General features: G+C 40.1%; 2 protein-coding genes across 2 annotated transcripts in view; both read right to left on the bottom strand.

The window, feature by feature from the left end:
- LOC133578397 (paxillin-like) overlaps nucleotides 1–19,923 on the bottom strand; it is a 79,063-nt gene that overhangs the window by 24,295 nt on the left and 34,845 nt on the right. The window contains exons 4-6 of the mRNA XM_072912651.1: nucleotides 19,656–19,792; nucleotides 19,383–19,578; nucleotides 16,417–16,540 (exon numbers count right to left, since the gene is read on the bottom strand). Coding sequence (XP_072768752.1) covers nucleotides 16,417–16,540; nucleotides 19,383–19,578; nucleotides 19,656–19,792 — 457 coding nt within the window. The remainder of the gene's footprint in view (nucleotides 1–16,416; nucleotides 16,541–19,382; nucleotides 19,579–19,655; nucleotides 19,793–19,923) is intronic.
- On the bottom strand, nucleotides 1,600–7,168 carry LOC140677611 (uncharacterized). Its single transcript, XM_072912627.1, has 3 exons — nucleotides 6,717–7,168; nucleotides 6,214–6,610; nucleotides 1,600–1,643 (listed from the first exon to the last, which is right to left on the bottom strand). Exons 1-3 carry the CDS (start codon nucleotides 6,936–6,938, stop codon nucleotides 1,600–1,602), a joined length of 663 nt encoding a protein of 220 aa, XP_072768728.1. The 5' UTR covers nucleotides 6,939–7,168.

Genomic DNA, 19,923 nt, shown 5'->3' with positions numbered 1-19,923 from the left:
AGGCCACTATCAGAGCAACCTGGGCTCTCATAACACCTGAGCAGTGCCAGAAACTCATCGACTCCATGCCACGCCGCATTAACGCAGTAATTGAGGCAAAAGGAGCTCCAACCAAGTATTGAGTATTGTACATGCTCATATTTTTCATTTTCATACTTTTCAGTTGGCCAACATTTCTAAAAATCCCTTTTTTGTATTAGCCTTAAGTAATAATTCTAATTTTGTGACACACGGAATTTTGGATTTTCATTTGTTGCCACTTCAAATCATCAAAATTAAATGAAATAAACATTTGAATGCATCAGTCTGTGTGCAATGAATAAATATAATGTACAAGTTACACCTTTTGAATGCAATTACTGAAATAAATCAAGTTTTTCAAAATATTCTAATTTACTGGCTTTTACCTGTATATAAGAAATACTTGACGTTCAGTGAATTCTAGCGATATATATATATAAATATATATATATATATATATATATATATTTATATATATATATTTATTTTATTTTATACATATATACATATTTTATTATATATATATATATATATATATATATATATATATATATATATATATATATATATAAAATAAATACTTGAATTTCAGTGTTCATTTATTTACACATATACACACACATAACACTCATCTACTCATTGTTGAGTTAAGGGTTGAATTGTCCATCCTTGTTCTATTCTCTGTCAGTATTTTTCGAACCATGCTGAACACCCTCTCTGATGATGCATTGCTGTGTGGCACGCACAAAAGTGCTTTCATCAAATGCACTAGATGGCAGTATTGTCCTGTTTAAGAGTGTCACAACATTGCTGTTTACGGCAGACGAACTGCTTTACGGCATACAAAAAAGTGACTGCTGTTGTTGTGTGTTGTTGCCACACTGGGAGGACGTTAATGAAACTGCCTAACAATAAACCCACATAAGAAACCAAGAACTCGCCCTCCATCATTCTATAGTTATAACGTGATTGGGCAGGTACGCTTTTTTATATTGTGGAGGACCTGAATTTCGGGAGATTTTCGGGAGAAAATTTGTCCCGGGAGGTTTTCGGGAGAGGCGCTGAATTTCGGGAGTCTCCCGGAAAATCCGGGAGGGTTGGCAAGTATGCTAGTTCTGACCAAACCAAAAGTGACTGAACTGCGTTACACTCTCAGTATCTCTTCTCTCTAAAGGACTTTATTTCAATTGACAATAATCTGAGGTCTGTCAATCATCACAAGACGGCGGCGTAATCGTTTTTTTGCTTTCGGTGAAGAATTGAAAATAGACCTCTTCGTCAAACCTATCATTGAAGATCAAGAATTTCTAAAATTGGTGATGATGGTATACTGGCATACCGGTCTCTGAGCTAGTGGGACCAGTTAATGAGCGTCCAGCAGGACAGGCTATAAGTGTGCAGTCATACGGCAGATGAGGTTTCCACAAGCCGACCATTCCTGCACATGGCCAGGAGGGGTGACGCTCTACTTGCCCCTAAGCTCTTAAACTCTGCACTCCCGACTCGGAACACACGACTCTTGGCGCCGTCACATGTCGGAATTAGAAAAGGGGCTCAGTGTCTCACCCCGCCTGGGTGTCAGCGCCACTCGTAACCTGGACTGACTGAGTACGCCTTTCCAGCTCATGGGGGACCAGTGCCAAAAACAGACTTTAAAGTCCATCCTCAGGGAAATACAGCACAAGACTGTACATACATGTGGTCAAAAGTGTACCGTATTTTCCACACTATTAGCCGCACCTAAAAACCACAAATTTACTCAAAAGCTGACAGTGCGGCTTATAACCCGGTGCGCTTTATATATGGATTAATATTAAGATTCATTTTCATAAAGTTTCGGTCTCGCAACTACGGTAAACAGCCGCCATCTTTTTTCCCCGTAGAAGAGGAAGCGCTTCTTCTTCTACGCAAGCAACCGCCAAGGTAAGCACCCGCCCCCATAGAAGAGGAAGCGCTTCTTCTTCTACTGTAAGCAACCACCCGCCCCGGTAGAAGAAGAAGAAGCGCGCGGATATTACGTTTCATTTCCTTTGTGTGTTTACATCTGTAAAGACCACAAAATGGCTCCTACTAAGCGACAGGTTTCCGGTTCATGAAAAGACGCAATCTCTCCATCCGCACACGGACTACTATTTCACAGCAACTGCCTAAAGACTTTCAAGAAAAGCTGGCTACTTTCCGTGCATATTGTAAAAACAAGATAGCTGAAAAAAAGATCCGGCCAGAGAACATTATCAACATGGACGAGGTTCCACTGACTTTTGATATTCCTGTGAACCGCACTGTGGATACAACGGGAGCACGTACGGTGAATATTCGCACCACAGGGAATGAGAAGTCATCCTTCACTGTGGTTCTAGCTTGCCATGCTAATGGCCAGAAACTTCCACCCATGGTGATATTCAAAAGGAAGACCTTGCCAAAAGAGACCTTTCCAGCCGGCGTCATCATAAAAGCTAACTCGAAGGGATGGATGGATGAAGAAAAGATGAGCGAGTGGTTAAGGTAAGTTTACGCGAAGAGGCCGGGTGGCTTTTTTCACGCAGCTCCGTCCATGTTGATATACGACTCCATGCGCGCCCACATCACGCTGGTTTTTAATATATTATTAAAGTTTGACTGACCTATCTGACTGTTTTTTTGACATTCCCTTTAGCGCAGTTAGATGCGGCTTATAACACGGGGCGGCTTATAGGTGGACAAAGTTTTGAAATATGCCGTTCATTGAAGGCGCGGCTTTTAACCCAGGGCGGCTTATGGTGCGGAAAATACGGTACATACACTTGTAAAGAACATCATGTCATGGCTGTTTTGAGTTTCCAATCATTTCTACAACTCTTGGACAAAGATAAGACCTTCTGGAGGAAAGTTCTGTGGTCAGATGAAACAAAAATGGAGCTGTTTGGCCACAATACCCTGCAATATGTTTGGAGGAGAAAAGGTGAGGCCTTTAATCCCAGGAACACCTGCTAAGAAAAGGCATTGAAGCTTAGGGAAGGCTATGCAAAACTCAAACTGAACGTGTGGACAATGCTGAAGAAACAAGTCCATGTCAGACAAAACCAACACATTTAGCTGAACTGCACCAATTTTGTGGTCAAAAATTCAAGCAGAAGCTTGTGGATGGCTACCAAAAGCGCCTTATTGCAGGTAAACTTGCCAAGGGACATGTAAGCAAATATTAACATTGTTAGACTAAGACTTAGACTTCCTTTTTATTGTCATTGTACTTGATAAGAACGTAATTTCGTTGCATTAGCTCATGGTAGTGCAATGTATACTTTTTTACAACTTTTGAAATCAGAAAAACCTAGTAGCCAGGGTCCAGGGCCCAGTAGGTCCAGGACAAAGTCCTGGTGGGGGGTTCAGGCTTCGCCCCCCAACGCAAAATGATTATTAGCATTCAGACAGGTTAAAATGTTGCTAAAACCATCACTTTTCTATCAGTCACAGTGACTTTTCAAAACAAAAATATTACAGCAAAAATCATATGGGTTGATTGACATGTTTATTCTGTAAGCTAACTTCAATAGTTTGACATTATTTTGACAGTTAATGCCAGTTATCCTGTCAACCTTTCACAAGACTTCAATTTGTTAATTGAAAGTATAAAGAGTATAAACACTTTTTACAGTAAACAAATGGTAAAACAGTACTAAACAATTCCATTAAAAAAAAAAATTGGTGTCATTATTAACTTTCTGTCCAAGCTTGTATAATCTACTGCCTTGTTCAATTGTAAAAAATATTCTGTGCCTAAAATTCACATTTCTATCACAATTATCATACTGTAAACATGGTAAGCTAACTTCATTAAAATTAATAGTCCTGTCAATAGCATGGAATTACAATTCAAATGTAGTTTTTTTGTAAGCCTTTCAAAAGAATTCAAAATATGAAAAATGAATGAAAATTAATTGAAGCCATCAGACACTTGAAAAGTGGCACATCACATCTCTAATGTAATCATTTGAACTTTTCAACAGAAATAGCACTGCAAAAATATTAAGGACATACTTCTGTATTTTGGTAGTTATGCTGTCAACATTTAACAAGATTTCTTCAACTTGGACTTGAAAGCATAAATAGTATAAACACTTTTAACAGTATAACAGTACTAAACAATTCCAATAGATAACATTGGTGTCATTACCTTTTTGTTTGCTCAATTATTGCCTCCGTAAATAAAACTTCGGCATTTATCACACCCAAAGAATCTGTTTGGGCGACGAAAAACGTTGAAAGTTTTCCACTTGTATCGCTAGCAACGGCATTAGACTTGTGTTTTTTTGTCCCAACGTGGTCTTTTACATCGCTAATTCCTCCGTGTCCGATCGAAAAATCTTGTCTGCACAAGGTGCAATTCGCGTAGTTTTCACCCTTTTTGGAACGGATAATTATTCCCGGATAGGCTTTTGAATATTCTTCACGGAATGACTGCAGTTTTCTTTTCGGTTTAAGACTCCTTTGCGATTTTTCTCCGGCTGATTCCATGATCGTTCGCTCGTTTGGAAACAATGGCAACTGGTGCCTCGTGCTTGGCAGCGGTGCTATAAATAGCCTCGCGCATGGCATTCGGAATGGCTCGATAGGAAGTTACGGGAAGCAGTGTCGATTGTCATTGTTGTTACGCGATTTCGTGAATAAAACTTAAAAAAATATATATTTTTTTAATTAATGAAAAACTGTATTTTTTATCACTGCAACCGTAACCCGGAATAGGTTGATGAAAACCGTACTAATTACGGGAAAACCGGAGTAGTTGGCAGGTATGCTTTTGACCCAGCACATTTGCTCACATTTTCAGTAGACCCATGATAAATTCATAAAAGAAGCAAACTTCATGAATGTTTTTTGTGACCAACAAGCAGAGGTGGGTAGAGTAGCCAGAATTGGTACTCAAGTAAGAGTACTGTTACTTTAGAGATTTAATACTCAAGTAAAAGTAAGGAGTAGTCACCCAAATATTTACTTGAGTAAAAGTAAAAAGTATGTTGTGAAAAAACTACTCAAGTACTGAGTAACTAATGAGTAACATACACACACATATATATATATATATATATATATATATACACACACACACATATATATATATATATACATACATACATTGATATATACAGTATATAATTTATATTTATTTATTTTGCCGTTTTTGTTTACATGTTAAAGGTGTTTTAATGAATATACATGCATGTTTAACACATATAGATTCCTTTCTTTCATGAAGACAAGAATATAAGTTGGTGTATTACCTGATTCTGATGACTTGCATTGATTGTAATCAGACAGTAGTGATGATAACGTCCACATTTTCGAATGGAAGAGAAAAAAAAGTCTTCCTTTCTGTCTAATACCACATGAAAGTGGTTGCTTTTTGGCATCTTATTTGTCCAGCTTCCATATTCGTTTTTATACACTTTACAAGAAATACATTGGCGGCAAACTCCGTAGCTTGCTAGCTTGTTTGCGCTGGCTTTCGGAGACTCTTATTTTGAAAGCGCAGGCGCGATGGAGCGGCACTTTTATTGTGAAGACAGGAACTGTGCAGTCAGTCTTTAGGCTTTTGACGGGGTGTACGGTTGAAATAAAAAAGGGTCTTTTTTCCTTCACATTTTTGATTGATTGATTGGAACTTTTATTAGTAGATTGCACAGTACAGTGCATATTCCGTACAATTGACCACTAAATGGTAACACCCCAATAAGTTTTTCAACTTGTTTAAGTCAGGTCATGTGACCGCCTGGCTCTGTTTGATTGGTCCAACGTCACCAGTGACTGCATCTGATTGGTGGAACGGAGTGAACGTCACCAGTGACTGTATTTGTTGAAACGCAGGCACTATGAAGGTCTGTCTGACAGACCAAAACAAACAAAGCGTGCATTAACAGATCGATAAAAATTAGTAGCGAGTAGCGAGCTGAATGTAGATAAAAGTAGCGGAGTAAAAGTAGCGTTTCTTCTCTATAAATATACTCAAGTAAAAGTAAAAGTATGTTGCATTAAAACTACTCTTAGAAGTACAATTTATCCCAAAAGTTACTCAAGTAGATGTAACGGAGTAAATGTAGCGAGTTACTACCCACCTCTGCCAACAAGTATGTGCTCCAATCACTACATCACAAAAAAATAAGAGTTGTAGGAAACTCCAGACAGCCATGACATGATGTTCTTTACACGTGTATGTACACTTTTGACCACGACTGTAACTAGATTTGAGTGTAAGGTAAGAGTAAAGAGAGGTGATCCATGCCTGCATAGGTGGGAAGAGGGGGTCATACTCAGTCTGACAACCCACTGATAGAAACACCTTCGGAGGCGGAGGTGGGGTGACAGGTTTGGGCGGAGGGCTCGGTGACGGAGGGAGCAGGACAGGAGGCGGTGTGGGTTCCCTTGGGGGGGGAGTCGGCTCCTTGGGAGGAGGAGGGGTTGGTTCCCGGGGCGGGGGAGGGGTCGGAGGCGGAGGTGGCAGAGGCAGTGGCGGAGGTGTCTGTTTGACAGGGGGTACGCTTTTGGGGGCTGGCGGGGACTTTGGCGGACAGATAACTTTCCTCTGAGGGACGGGAGATTCGGGAGGGATGATGATCTGCAACAGTTGGACGAGAACAGGAATGGCAGAGAAGAGCAAAGAAAGTAAGAAACGAGAAAAGGGAAGAAGAAATGCGAGCAAGCAAGGAACCTCAAAGCGCTACCTTGTCCACAGGAGGGAGGGCCCTCTCTTCCCGCGTTCTCTGCGGGTTGGACATCACGATGACGCCCTCCGTCAACCAGTCGTCAGAGCGTTGTTTATGGCGGCGTTCCACGCGGCCGATTCCCAGTTTCCCCTGCAGCTCCTCAATGAGCTGATCCTGCGATCTGCTTTTATTGACAATAATAGGTCCCATTTTACGCCGCACCGCTCCGTCCCTGTACATGGGATGCACGTTGGCCGTCTCTTTGGTGCGACGTATGACCGACTTGAGCTGCAGAGCAGACCATAGTCAAGGTGTGGGCCTTTGAGCGGAAAATTCCGTGTTTGGCTTCAAGCGCAGGAGGAGCAATCAATAACACTCTGCAATATGCCGCATTTGTTGCACACACACTCTCTTGCAGTTATCCAATTGAATTCTCTTGTTTGCCACTCAAATCCACTCGCTGCAGGTAAGTCAGGCATGGCATGCCGGAGAGTCCAGACAAGACAAATCCATCGCCAAATGCTTGCAAAGCAGCTCGCACGTGCCAAAATTTAGCCTATCGTTCACAATCATTATGAGAGAAAAGAAAAGTCTTTTTTAGGATGATAAAAGATGATAAAAAAAGCCTTCAAAGCCCTCTTAAACAACTCCATCAACGTTTTATATACACACTGCAATGTAGTAACAGACACCTTCATAACAATATGTAATATGTACAATATACACACTGCAAGTATATGTATAATGTAGTAACAGACACCTTCATAACAATATGTAATATGTACAATATACACACTGCAAGTGTATATATATATATATATATAATGTAGTAACAGACACCTTCATAACAGTATGTAATATGTACAATATACACACTGCAAGTATATATATAATGTAGTAACAGACACCTTCATAACAATATGTAATATGTACAATATACACACTGCAAGCATATATATAATGTAGTAACAGACACCTTCATAACAATATGTAATATCACATTGCAAGTATATATATATAATGTAGTAACAGACACCTTCATAACAATATGTAATATGTACAATATACACACTGCAAGTATATATATATATATATATATATAATGTAGTAACAGACACCTTCATAACAATATGTAATATCACACTGCAAGTATATATATAATGTAGTAACAGACACCTTCATAACAATATGTAATATGTACAATATACTTACTGCAAGTATATTTATATATACTGTAGTAACAGACACCTTCATAACAATATGTCATATCACACTGCAAGTATATATATAATGTAGTAACAGACACCTTCATAACAATATGTAATATGTACAATATACACACTGCAAGTATATACATATATATAATGTAGTAAGAGACACCTTCATAACAATATGTAATATCACACTGCAAGAATATATATAATGTAGTAACAGACACCTTCATAACAATATGTAATATGTACAATATACACACTGCAAGTATGTACATATATATAATGTAGTAACAGACACCTTCATAACAATATGTAATATCACACTGCAAGTATATATATAATGTAGTAACAGACACCTTCATAACAATATGTAATATGTACAATATACACACTGCAAGTATATACATATATATAATGTAGTAACAGACACCTTCATAACAATATGTAATATCACACTGCAAGTATATATATAATGTAGTAACAGACACCTTCATTACAATATGTAATATGTACAATATACACACTGCAAGTATATATATTGTAGTAACAAACACCTTCATAACAATATGTAATATGTACAATATACACACTGCAAGTATATATATAATGTAGTAACAGACACCTTCATAACAATATGTAATATGTACAATATACACACTGCAAGTATATATATAATGCAGCAATAAGCACATTCATAACAATATGTAATATGTACAATATACACACTGCAAGTAAATATATATATATATATAATGTAGTAACAGACACCTTCATAACAATATGTAATATGTACAATATACACACTGCAAGTATATATATAATGTAGTAACAGACACCTTCATAACAATATGTAATATGTACAATATACACACTGCAAGTATATATACAATGTAGTAACAGACACCTTCATAACAATATGTAATATCACACTGCAAGTATATATATAATGTAGTAACAGACACCTTCATAACAATATGTAATATGTACAATATACACACTGCAAGTATGTACATATATATAATGTAGTAACCGACACCTTCATAACAATATGTAATATGTACAATATACACACTGCAAGTATGTACATATATATAATGTAGTAACAGACACCTTCATAACAGTATGTAATATGTACAATATACACACTGCAAGTATATATACAATGTAGTAACAGACACCTTCATAACAATATGTAATATGTACAATATACACACTGCAAGTATATATATAATGTAGTAACAGACACCTTCATAACAATATGTAATATGTACAATATACACACTGCAAGTATATATATAATGCAGCAATAAGCACATTCATAACAATATGTAATATGTACAATATTTACCGATTTACCGTATTTTGGTCATTTTAATCATCGCCGGAACTAATTCCTCAGCACATTCATCATTAGAATGCAAAAACAACATTTTTTGGCTTCTTGTCTCCCATAAGTATGGCGAACGATAGGCAACATAAAAAAGTGCAGTCCCCCCTTTAAGAGAAAAATGTGTTTTGACCCGAGCTTAACACAGGAGCATATCAGGAAGTTACAATCTCAAAGTCTGCATCATTGCGTCAACATCCCAGGTGAGCCCGAAGACCAACACAACAATGTTGTCTCAGGCAAGTAAGGGCGTGCACAGACATCTTATTAGCAATTCTCTCAGCACGAGAAGCGTCCACAAGCAGATCTCTCCCTAAAAGCCTTTTGCGGTTCGTATGCGGCGACACACCATGCATCATACCACACCGATGACACCTTCCCCAAAACTACACTCCCAAAATAAGCTTCTTTCAGGAGTTTGGACCGTAATTGTCATGTCTGTGTAATCATGTTTTGTTTTAAGTCATGTTTTGTTTAGTTTCTGGCTTTTCACTCCCTTGTCTCGTTTGCATGATTACCCATTAGTTTCACCTGTTCCACGTTTGGACTCATTGTGCACTCTTGTTTGTCACCATAGCAACCATTAGTTTTCACCTGTCACGTCACGCACCTGTTTCACGTTTTGAGTCACGCACCTGTTTTCGTTAATCATGTCTGTGTTATTTAAGCTTTTCATTTTCTGTTGTTCGTCCTGACGACATCTCCACATTTATGCTTATGTACTCTCTTCATCCTCTAAGATCCTGCTTCATGTCCCTTGTCAAAGTAAGCTTTTGTTCCATGTTTATAGTCTTTTTGTTTTTTCATAGTTTGTTCTCCGCCACTGTGCGTGCTTTTCATTTGTACTTTTTTGCTATAGTCTTTTGGTTTCATAGTTTATTCTCCGCCACTGTGCGCGCTTTCATTTACCGTATTTTCCGCACTATAAGGCGCACCTAAAAACCACAAATTTTCTCAAAAGCTGACAGTGCGCCTTATAACCCGGTGCGCTTTATATATGGATTAATATTAAGATTCATTTTCATAAAGTTCCGGTCTCGTAACTACGGTAAACAGCCGCCATCTTTTTTCCCGGTAGAACAGGAAGCGCTTCTTCTTCTACGCAAGCAACCGCCAAGGTAAGCACCCGCCCCCATAGAACAGGAAGCACTTCTTCTTCTACTGTAAGCAACCACCCGCCCGCGTAGAAGAAGAAAAAGCGCGCGGATATTACCGTACGTTTCATTTCCTTTGTGTGTTTACATCTGTAAAGACCACAAAATGGCTCCTACTAAGCGACAGGGATCCGGTTCATGAAAAGACGCAATCTCTCCACCCGCACACGGATTACTATTTCACAGCAACTGATATTCCTGTGAACCGCACTGTGGATACAACGGGAGCACGTACGGTGAATATTCGCACCACAGGGAATGAGAAGTCATCCTTCACTGTGGTTCTAGCTTGCCATGCTAATGGCCAGAAACTTCCACCCATGGTGATATTCAAAAGGAAGACCTTGCCAAAAGAGACCTTTCCAGCCGGCGTCATCATAAAAGCTAACTCGAAGGGATGGATGAAGAAAAGATGAGCGAGTGGTTAAGGTTAGTTTAAGTTTACGCGAAGAGGCCGGGTGGCTTTTTTCACGCAGCTTCGTCCATGTTGATATACGATTCCATGCGCGCCCACATCACGCTGGTTTTAATATATTATTAAAGTTTGACTGACCTATTTGACTGTTTTTTTGACATTCCTTTAGCGCAGTTAGATGCGGCTTACAACACGGGGCGGCTTATAGGTGGACAAAGTTTTGAAATATGCCGTTCATTGAAGGCGCGGCTTATAACCCAGGGCGCCTTATGGTGCGGAAAATACGGTATTCCTTTTTTTTGATAATAATAAATAAATCATGTACCTTCATTCCCGTCTCGCCCGAGCCAACTTTCCGTTGCATCCCGGAAAAGCACACACCCAAGACCAAGTCATGACAGTAGGTCGTCAGCTTTTCCGGGATGCAACGGAAAGTTGGCTCGGGCGAGACGGGAATGAAGGTACATGATTTATTTATTATTATCAAAAAAAAAGGAATAAATGAAAGCGCGCACAGTGGCGGAGAATAAACTATGAAACCAAAAGACTATAGCAAAAAAGTACAAATGAAAAGCACGCACAGTGGCGGAGAACAAACTGTGAAAAACAAAAAGACTATAAACATGGAACAAAAACTTACTTTGACAAGGGACATGAAGCAGGATCTTAAGAGGATGAAGAGAGTACATAAGCATAAATGTGGAGATGTCGTCAGGACGAACAACAGAAAATGAAAAGCTTAAATAACACAGACATGATTAACAAAAACAGGTGCGTGACTCAAAACGTGAAACAGGTGCGTGACGTGACAGGTGAAAACTAATGGTTGCTATGGTGACAAACAAGAGTGCACAATGAGTCCAAACGTGGAACAGGTGAAACTAATGAGTACCGTATTTTCCGCACCATAAGGCGCCCTGGGTTATAAGCCGCGCCTTCAATGAACGGCATATTTCAAAACTTTGTCCACCTATAAGCCGCCCCGTGTTATAAGCCGCATCTAACTGCGCTAAAGGAATGTCAAAAAACAGTCAAATAGGTCAGTCAAACTTTAATAATATATTAAAACCAGCGTGATGTGGGCGCGCATGGAATCGTATATCAACATGGACGAAGCTGCGTGAAAAAAGCCACCCGGCCTCTTCGCGTAAACTTAAACTTACCTTAACCACTCGCTCATCTTTTCTTCATCCATCCATCCCTTCGAGTTAGCTTTTATGATGACGCCGGCTGGAAAGGTCTCTTTTGGCAAGGTCTTCCTTTTGAATATCACCATGGGTGGAAGTTTCTGGCCATTAGCATGGCAAGCTAGAACCACAGTGAAGGATGACTTCTCATTCCCTGTGGTGCGAATATTCACCGTACGTGCTCCCGTTGTATCCACAGTGCGGTTCACAGGAATATCAGTTGCTGTGAAATAGTAATCCGTGTGCGGATGGAGAGATTGCGTCTTTTCATGAACCGGATCCCTGTCGTTTAGTAGGAGCCATTTTGTGGTCTTTACGGATGTAAACACACAAAGGAAATGAACGTACGGTAATATCCGCGCGCTTTTTCTTCTTCTATGCGGGCGGGTGGTTGCTTACAGTAGAAGAAGAAGCGCTTCCTGTTCTATGGGGGCGGGTGCTTACCTTGGCGGTTGCTTGCGTAGAAGAAGAAGCTCTTCCTGTTCTACCGGGAAAAAAGATGGCGGCTGTTTACCGTAGTTACGAGACCGAAACTTTATGAAAATGAATCTTAATATTCATCCATATATAAAGCGCACCGGGTTATAAGGCGCACTGTCAGCTTTTGAGAAAATTTGTGGTTTTTAGGTGCGCCTTATAGTGCGGAAAATACGGTAATCATGCAAACGAGACAAGGGAGTGAAAAGCCAGAAACTAAACAAAACATGACTTAAAACAAAACATGATTACACAGACATGACAGTAATCTCCACAAAATGGAAAGCCCGCAAAAGGTCCAACAAATACAACTTTAATGGCAGCTTATTTTGGGAGTGGAGTATGCCGTGTCTCCTACTTGGCCAGAAGCAGATAAACGCTCAACAGCAGATGGCTGCTGTGTCGGCAGATCCAGCGTTGCATCTGGTGTCCCCGGGCAGGTGGAGGGGGTGAAGCACTCATCCATCCAACTGGCTTCGGTCATGGGTGTTAGGGTCCCCTCTCGGCTCACATCTGGGTAACTGCCATCTTCGTCGTCCCATGCTTTGTCCTCGTCACCAGGCGTAACAGGAGCGGGCTGCTGGGTGTCATCTGGTGCTAAAAGTTGATCTAGGGCATTATCCAGGAAAGGCTCCCGGCAGGGCCACGTTAAGTTCATGATTTCACTTCGCTGCTTTTTAGTAGGAGGAGAAGAGGGGATTTTTGATGACAGTAAAATTGGGGAGTTTCTGGAACTACTAGGGTCTGCGACAGTGTAAGTCTTTTTGGTGACTATGGCAGGACTTCTGGGAGCCGGGCTTTCACTCTTCCGGATCGTTGCCGGACTTGGAAGTTTGGGAAGTACGAGAGGGTTTACGTTTTTAGGGCAAGTCTCTGGACTCGAGTCTCTGTGGACAGCCACCGGACTAGCAATCTTCGGAACTGGACTTGAGAGACTTTGAAATGACACTGGACTCTTAGGAACTGTTTCGGGACTAGAAATAGTCACAGGACTTGCACTAATTGAAACCTGACCTGACAGTCTTGGAACGGTTACTGGGCTAGTTGACTTTGGCAATGTTTCTGGACTTGTTGTTGGTGGTATTGGACTTTTATTCTTTTCAAGTGTATCTTGTCTATGACCTGTAGGTGCTGGACTGGAACTTAGTTGAAAGACCGGGCTGGTACTTTTAGTTTTAAGAGTGGCACTAGACTTTTTGGACACAATAAATGAACTTGGTTTCTTGGAAACATCCACTAAACAAGCACCAACTTGACTTGAGGCTTTACTAGTCCAGACTTCACTGGCAGAGATACTTGGTTGCTTTGGGTTACTAGAAACACTGAGACTCTCCACACGCGAGACCTCAGAGGTGACATAGCCACTATTTGCCTTTCTGGGTGATGTAACCACAACCGTGGAAGCAGCTGAAAAGGTAGGGGTTGTGCAACCGTCTTCATCGATGTGAAGTTCCAGAGGAACAGGGGTAGAGGAGGGTGTGGTCTGACTAGATGCTACATCAACATCCACAGCTGAGTCATTATGGGTAATTGTGGACGGAGCGTCAAAGGGGACCACAGAGGGGTCTGCGGCTTCTTGGTTCATTGACAGCTGAGAGCCGGACTAGCAGGTGGAGTTTGTACAAACAGACAAAGACATACAAGGTGATAGAGAGAAGAGAAAAAAGCAGGTGAAATAAGACTGAAATAAAGGGAATGGACAGCCATCAATCAGACCATGAAGGGGGAACAGGAAAATTAGCAGCAAAAAGTAAATAAATCTGATGCATTTGTAGAAGACTTTTAAATGTCACACATATTATTAAAATGGTTTGTTTTTGACTGATAAGTGGAACTTCCAAACCTTGAATGGTCAGACAATTTGTAGAGTAAAAAAACATTCCTCCAAAAAAATCAAAGCATAATGTGTGATCTGCAAACGTCTACTCAGTGAGCGTTTAGGATTCACTCCACAAGCTGTGGGGTTTTCCTTGTTGATGATGGCATAGTCATACTTGCCAACCTTGAGACCTCCGATTTCGGGAGGCGGGGGCGTGGTTAAGAGGGGAAGAGTATATTGACAGCTAGAATTCACCAAGTCAAGTATTTCATACATATATATATATATATATATATATATATACACAGTACATACATATACATATACATATATATATATACATATATACACATGTACATATACATACATACATATATATATATATATATATATACATATACACATGTACACACATATATATATATATATATATATATATATATATATATATATATATATATATATATATATATATATATATATATATATATATATATATATATATATATCCATTGCATTCGGTCTCCCCTAGAGGGGGGGGGTTACCCACATATGCGGTCCTCTCCAAGGTTTCTCATAGTCATTCACGTCGACGTCCCACTGGGGTGAGTTTTTCCTTGCCCTTATGTGGGCTTTGTACCGAGGATGTCGTTGTGGCTTGTGCAGCCCTTTGAGACACTTGTGATTTAGGGCTATATAAATAAACATTGATTGATTATATATATATATATATATATATATATATATATATATTATATATATATATATATATATATATATATATATATACATGTACATATATATATATATATACATGTACATATATATATATATATATATATATATATATATATATATATATATATACACACATGTACATATATATATATATATATATACATACACATATACACATGTACATATATATATATATATATATATACACACACATGTACATATATATATATATATATATATATATATATATATACACACATGTACATATATATATATATATATATATATATATATATATGTACATGTGTATATATATATATATATATATATATATATATATATATATATATATATATATATATACATATACACACAGTATATATAGGACGCTTGAGCAGGCGCGCACCTTAGCGGCTGCGCTAGCATCACAGCTAACGTTAGCCATGCTGCTACCTCGCTCTCTGCTGGGAAAGGGTGTATACGTATGTGACGTATGACGTGACAGTATGTGACGTATGACGTGACAGTATGTGACGTATGACGTGACAGTATGTGACGTATGACGTGACAGTATGTGAAGTGTGTAAGAAGGTGCGCTCGCTGTCTGTAAGAGGGAGACACAGGAAAGAGTGAGAAGAGCCTGTCGTGTAATGCCAGCAGCTAAAAGCAACTGTGTGAGAATCCACAGACCTGTGGATGTGTTGAAGGTGTGCTGGAAAATACGGAACGGAAATTACGGAGCAGCAGAAAAGTGGAATGTATTATTTAAATCGGTGCGTTGGAAAACACGGACCGTTTTTTTTTTTTTTAAACTGGATCTGGATCGGCATTTTCCCATGCCTTGCCGATACGCATTTTTTTGCGAATATCGGCGGCCAATCCGATCCAAATATCGGATCGGGACATCCCTACTCACAAGTATAAAACTACTTTTTTAAAGTAATAATCATGATGCCGAGCGCATATCATTATGTCAAGATAATGGCACTAGCATTTACTTCATGTAAGAATATTTTTCAACATATTAGGCAAAAAGGTCTGCTTTTTTCTACCAAGAAAAGTGCACTTGTTATTAGTGAGAATATACTTATTTTAAGGTATTTTTGGGTTCATTGAGGTTAGCTCATTTTACATGTTTTGGAAAGTCTTGACAAGCCAAATTTTCTTGTTCTATTGGCAGATAATTTTGCTTAGTTCAAGTAAAATACCCTTCATTTTTTCTCCTTGTTTTTGAACACTGACTTTTTGCAGTGTGCTTCTGCATTGAAATCAAAGTCAGGACTGAAACGTCACATCACAAACCCTGAAAAAGACAAAAAGTACTCACATTGAAGTCGGACAAGGAGGCCATTAGCTCATCCAGCTCTCGAGTAGCAGAAGAAGCGGACATTCTTGCTTGTTGCTGTGCGGGCATTTCCTCTTGTCCTTCTGAGACCACCAAGGGAGTGGGACTATGGGAGGAATTGAACTGGTCACAACCATGTCTTGTGTGGCCGTGACAGATGTCACACCTACACAGTGTTGGGACTAACGCGTTACAAAGTAACGTGTTACTGTAACGCCGTTAGTTTCGGCGGTAACAAGTAATCTAACGCGTTATTTTTTTATATTCAGTAACTCAGTTACCGTTACTACATGATGCGTTACTGCGTTATTTTACGTTACTTTTTATGTACCGTATTTTCCGCACTATTAGCCGCACCTAAAAACCACAAATTTACTCAAAAGCTGACAGTGCGGCTTATAACCCGGTGCGCTTTATATATGGATTAATATTAAGATTCATTTTCATAAAGTTTCGGTCTCGCAACTACGGTAAACAGCCGCCATCTTTTTTCCCCGTAGAAGAGGAAGTGCTTCTTCTTCTACTGTAAGCAACCACCCGCCCGCGTAGAAGAAGAAGAAGCGCGCGGATATTACGTTTCATTTCCTTTGTGTGTTTACATCTGTAAAGACCACAAAATGGCTCCTACTAAGCGACAGGTTTCCGGTTGATGAAAAGACGCAATCTCTCCATCCGCACAAGGACTACTATTTCACAGCAACTGCCTAAAGACTTTCAAGAAAAGCTGGCTACTTTCCGTGCATATTGTAAAAACAAGATAGCTGAAAAAAAGATCCGGCCAGAGAACATTATAAACATGGACGAGGTTCCACTGACTTTTGATATTCCTGTGAACCGCACTGTGGATACAACGGGAGCACGTACGGTGAATATTCGCACCACAGGGAATGAGAAGTCATCCTTCACTGTGGTTCTAGCTTGCCATGCTAATGGCCAGAAACTTCCACCCATGGTGATATTCAAAAGGAAGACCTTGCCAAAAGAGACCTTTCCAGCCGGCGTCATCATAAAAGCTAACTCGAAGGGATGGATGGATGAAGAAAAGATGAGCGAGTGGTTAAGGTAAGTTTACGCGAAGAGGCCGGGTGGCTTTTTTCACGCAGCTCCGTCCATGTTGATATACGACTCCATGCGCGCCCACATCACGCTGGTTTTTAATATATTATTAAAGTTTGACTGACCTATCTGACTGTTTTTTTGACATTCCTTTAGCGCAGTTAGATGCGGCTTATAACACGGGGCGGCTTATAGGTGGACAAAGTTTTGAAATATGCCGTTCATTGAAGGCGCGGCTTATAACCCAGGGCGGCTTATGGTGCGGAAAATACGGTAGTATAAAGTGTGTTTTATCGGAGGGCTGCTGTGTCATCGTTCTGATTCTTCTTGTGTCACAAGCCGGAGAAGAGAGAGAGACACGCGCTCTGTGTGTGAGTGTGGGTGTGAGTGTGGGGAGGGAGGAGAGGGGGGCGTGTCTGATCATGGCGGAGCCAGAAGTCGAGTTTGCTAACATGGAGATATTTTCACTACTTTTAATGATTAATATTTATAAATTAAGATTCCTAATAAATGACACGAGAATAGGCACACATTTGATTGGTAAATCATAGAGTAACGACCTGGAATTACACTTTATGTGTGGTGTTGGAGTTGTCCGACTATTTGTGTGGCTGTAAACGCATCACTGGTTAAGTGCATGTGTTGGCGCAAGTGAGAAAGAGCGAGCGGCTGCTGCTGATATAACAGTGATGTGTTTATGGCCGACAATAAAGAGTTTTGCTCAGTAAAGTGATGGATGGAATTCATGTCCTCAAAGCGTCTCGACGGACGTATTATTATATTTGAACAATGATGACGAAAATGGTTTTCTCTGTCGTGTCGAAAATTGTTATGCGCTTATTTTTTTATTTGATTTTGTGCGTGGCATAGATTTGCCGTGCTCAGAGGACGCTTGAGCAGTGCGCAATTGCACAGGCGCGCTCCTTAGAGGGAACGTTGCTGTCAATTCTCTTATATACTCTTTCATTGTAGACTTCTAGAGTGTTTGATTATCACATCACTCTAAATGTATAGAATATAAAGTTCCCAAACATAAAGAGGGATGCTAGTGGGCCAGGCCAATCTTTCCTTATCTCTAAACTAAAACTGGGGAAATGTGTAGAGTGTTCTGGGCTTCAGACATGATTTTATTTCACAATTCCTTGAGAGAAAAAAAGGCCTGGTTAGGTTTTGTGTATGTAGTGTGTGCCTTCCTTGCTTTACAGCTATGTTGTTATTATGCTGTTTGTTACTTATGTATGTTATGTTGCAGCTATTTAAAATAGTTTTCTCAATTTGTTCTGGCCAGAAACAAATTGGCCTTTGTAAATAAATGATAAATGGGTTGTACTTGTATAGCGCTTTTCTACCTTCAAGGTACTCAAAGCGCTTTGACACTACTTCCACATTTACCCATTCACACACACATTCACACACTGATGGAGGGAGCTGCCATGCAAGGCGCTACCAGCACCCATCAGGAGCAAGGGTGAAGTGTCTTGCTCAGGACACAACGGACATGACGAGGTTGGTACTAGGTGGGGATTGAACCAGGGACCCTCGGGTCGCGCACGGCCACTCTTCCACTGCGCCACGCCGTCCCTTGTAACATATCTTTGTCTTTGTGTGTTGTATGTAGAGCACATTGCTTAGCAGAGTTCAGTGATGCAAATGCATGTCAAGTTGATCAACACATTGTATTATTCTCCAGTGCAATAACAGTACTGAAATTAAGGCTAAAAGGGCATTAATTGGAGTTAAAAAAAAGAAGAAAAAAAGAAGTAACTAAATAGTTACTTTTCACAGTAACGCATTACTTTTTGGTGTAAGTAACTGAGTTACTTTTGAAATGAAGTAACTAGTAACTATAACTAGTTACTGTTTTTCAGTAACTAACCCAACACTGCACCTACATGGGTGAGGGCACCGAGCTCTCCAGCTCATCCAGAAGGCTCTCCACACTCGGTCGCACGTCCTCCGGTCCTTGAGCTGCCGCACTACGTTTGGGCTTCTCCAAGTCAGGCGGCGAGGGCTTCGATGCCACAGACACGCCGTTCTCCTGAAAACTGCGGACCACGGTGCTGGCGGGGAGAGGCGGAGCCGCCTCCTCTGTCGAAGGCAAACGTAAACAAATTGCAATTCAGAGTTGGGGGATCATGTCAAAGTGAAAGAGGTCATGGCCAAACCTTCTGTGGGGAAGGAAGGCGTGCTTTGCTGAACGGCGTTGAGTTCCAACAGGAGGCGGTCCAGTTCTGACAGATTGCTGCCCAGGGACATGTTGATGGCAGGTGAAGTCTCACTGCTCTTCTGCTTATTGGGGAAACTGCACAAGAAGAGATGTGATGAGTTAATATCAGTTCAACAATAACATCAGGGTTTCCCGCAGCGCTTTGTTGTTAAGGCGGTGTTGCGGCTTGATGCAAGATTTGTTACTCTCCGATTTATTTGACAGTA

This window comes from Nerophis lumbriciformis, linkage group LG38 (assembly GCF_033978685.3).
Source record: "Nerophis lumbriciformis linkage group LG38, RoL_Nlum_v2.1, whole genome shotgun sequence".
In the NCBI taxonomy this organism is placed as follows: Eukaryota; Metazoa; Chordata; class Actinopteri; order Syngnathiformes; family Syngnathidae; genus Nerophis; species Nerophis lumbriciformis.
This window is presented reverse-complemented; position numbering and strand designations above follow the sequence as displayed.

Coding starts and splice junctions, on each gene's coding strand:
- LOC140677611 (XM_072912627.1), bottom strand. CDS start 6,938: ATGTACAGGGACGGAGCGGTGCGGCGTAAAATGGGACCTATTATTGTC. Junction 6,611..6,716: donor CCCTCCCTCCTGTGGACAAG/GTAGCGCTTTGA, acceptor CAACTGTTGCAG/ATCATCATCCCTCCCGAATC. Junction 1,644..6,213: donor TTACAGTCGTGGTCAAAAGT/GTACATACACGT, acceptor GTCCCCCATGAG/CTGGAAAGGCGTACTCAGTC.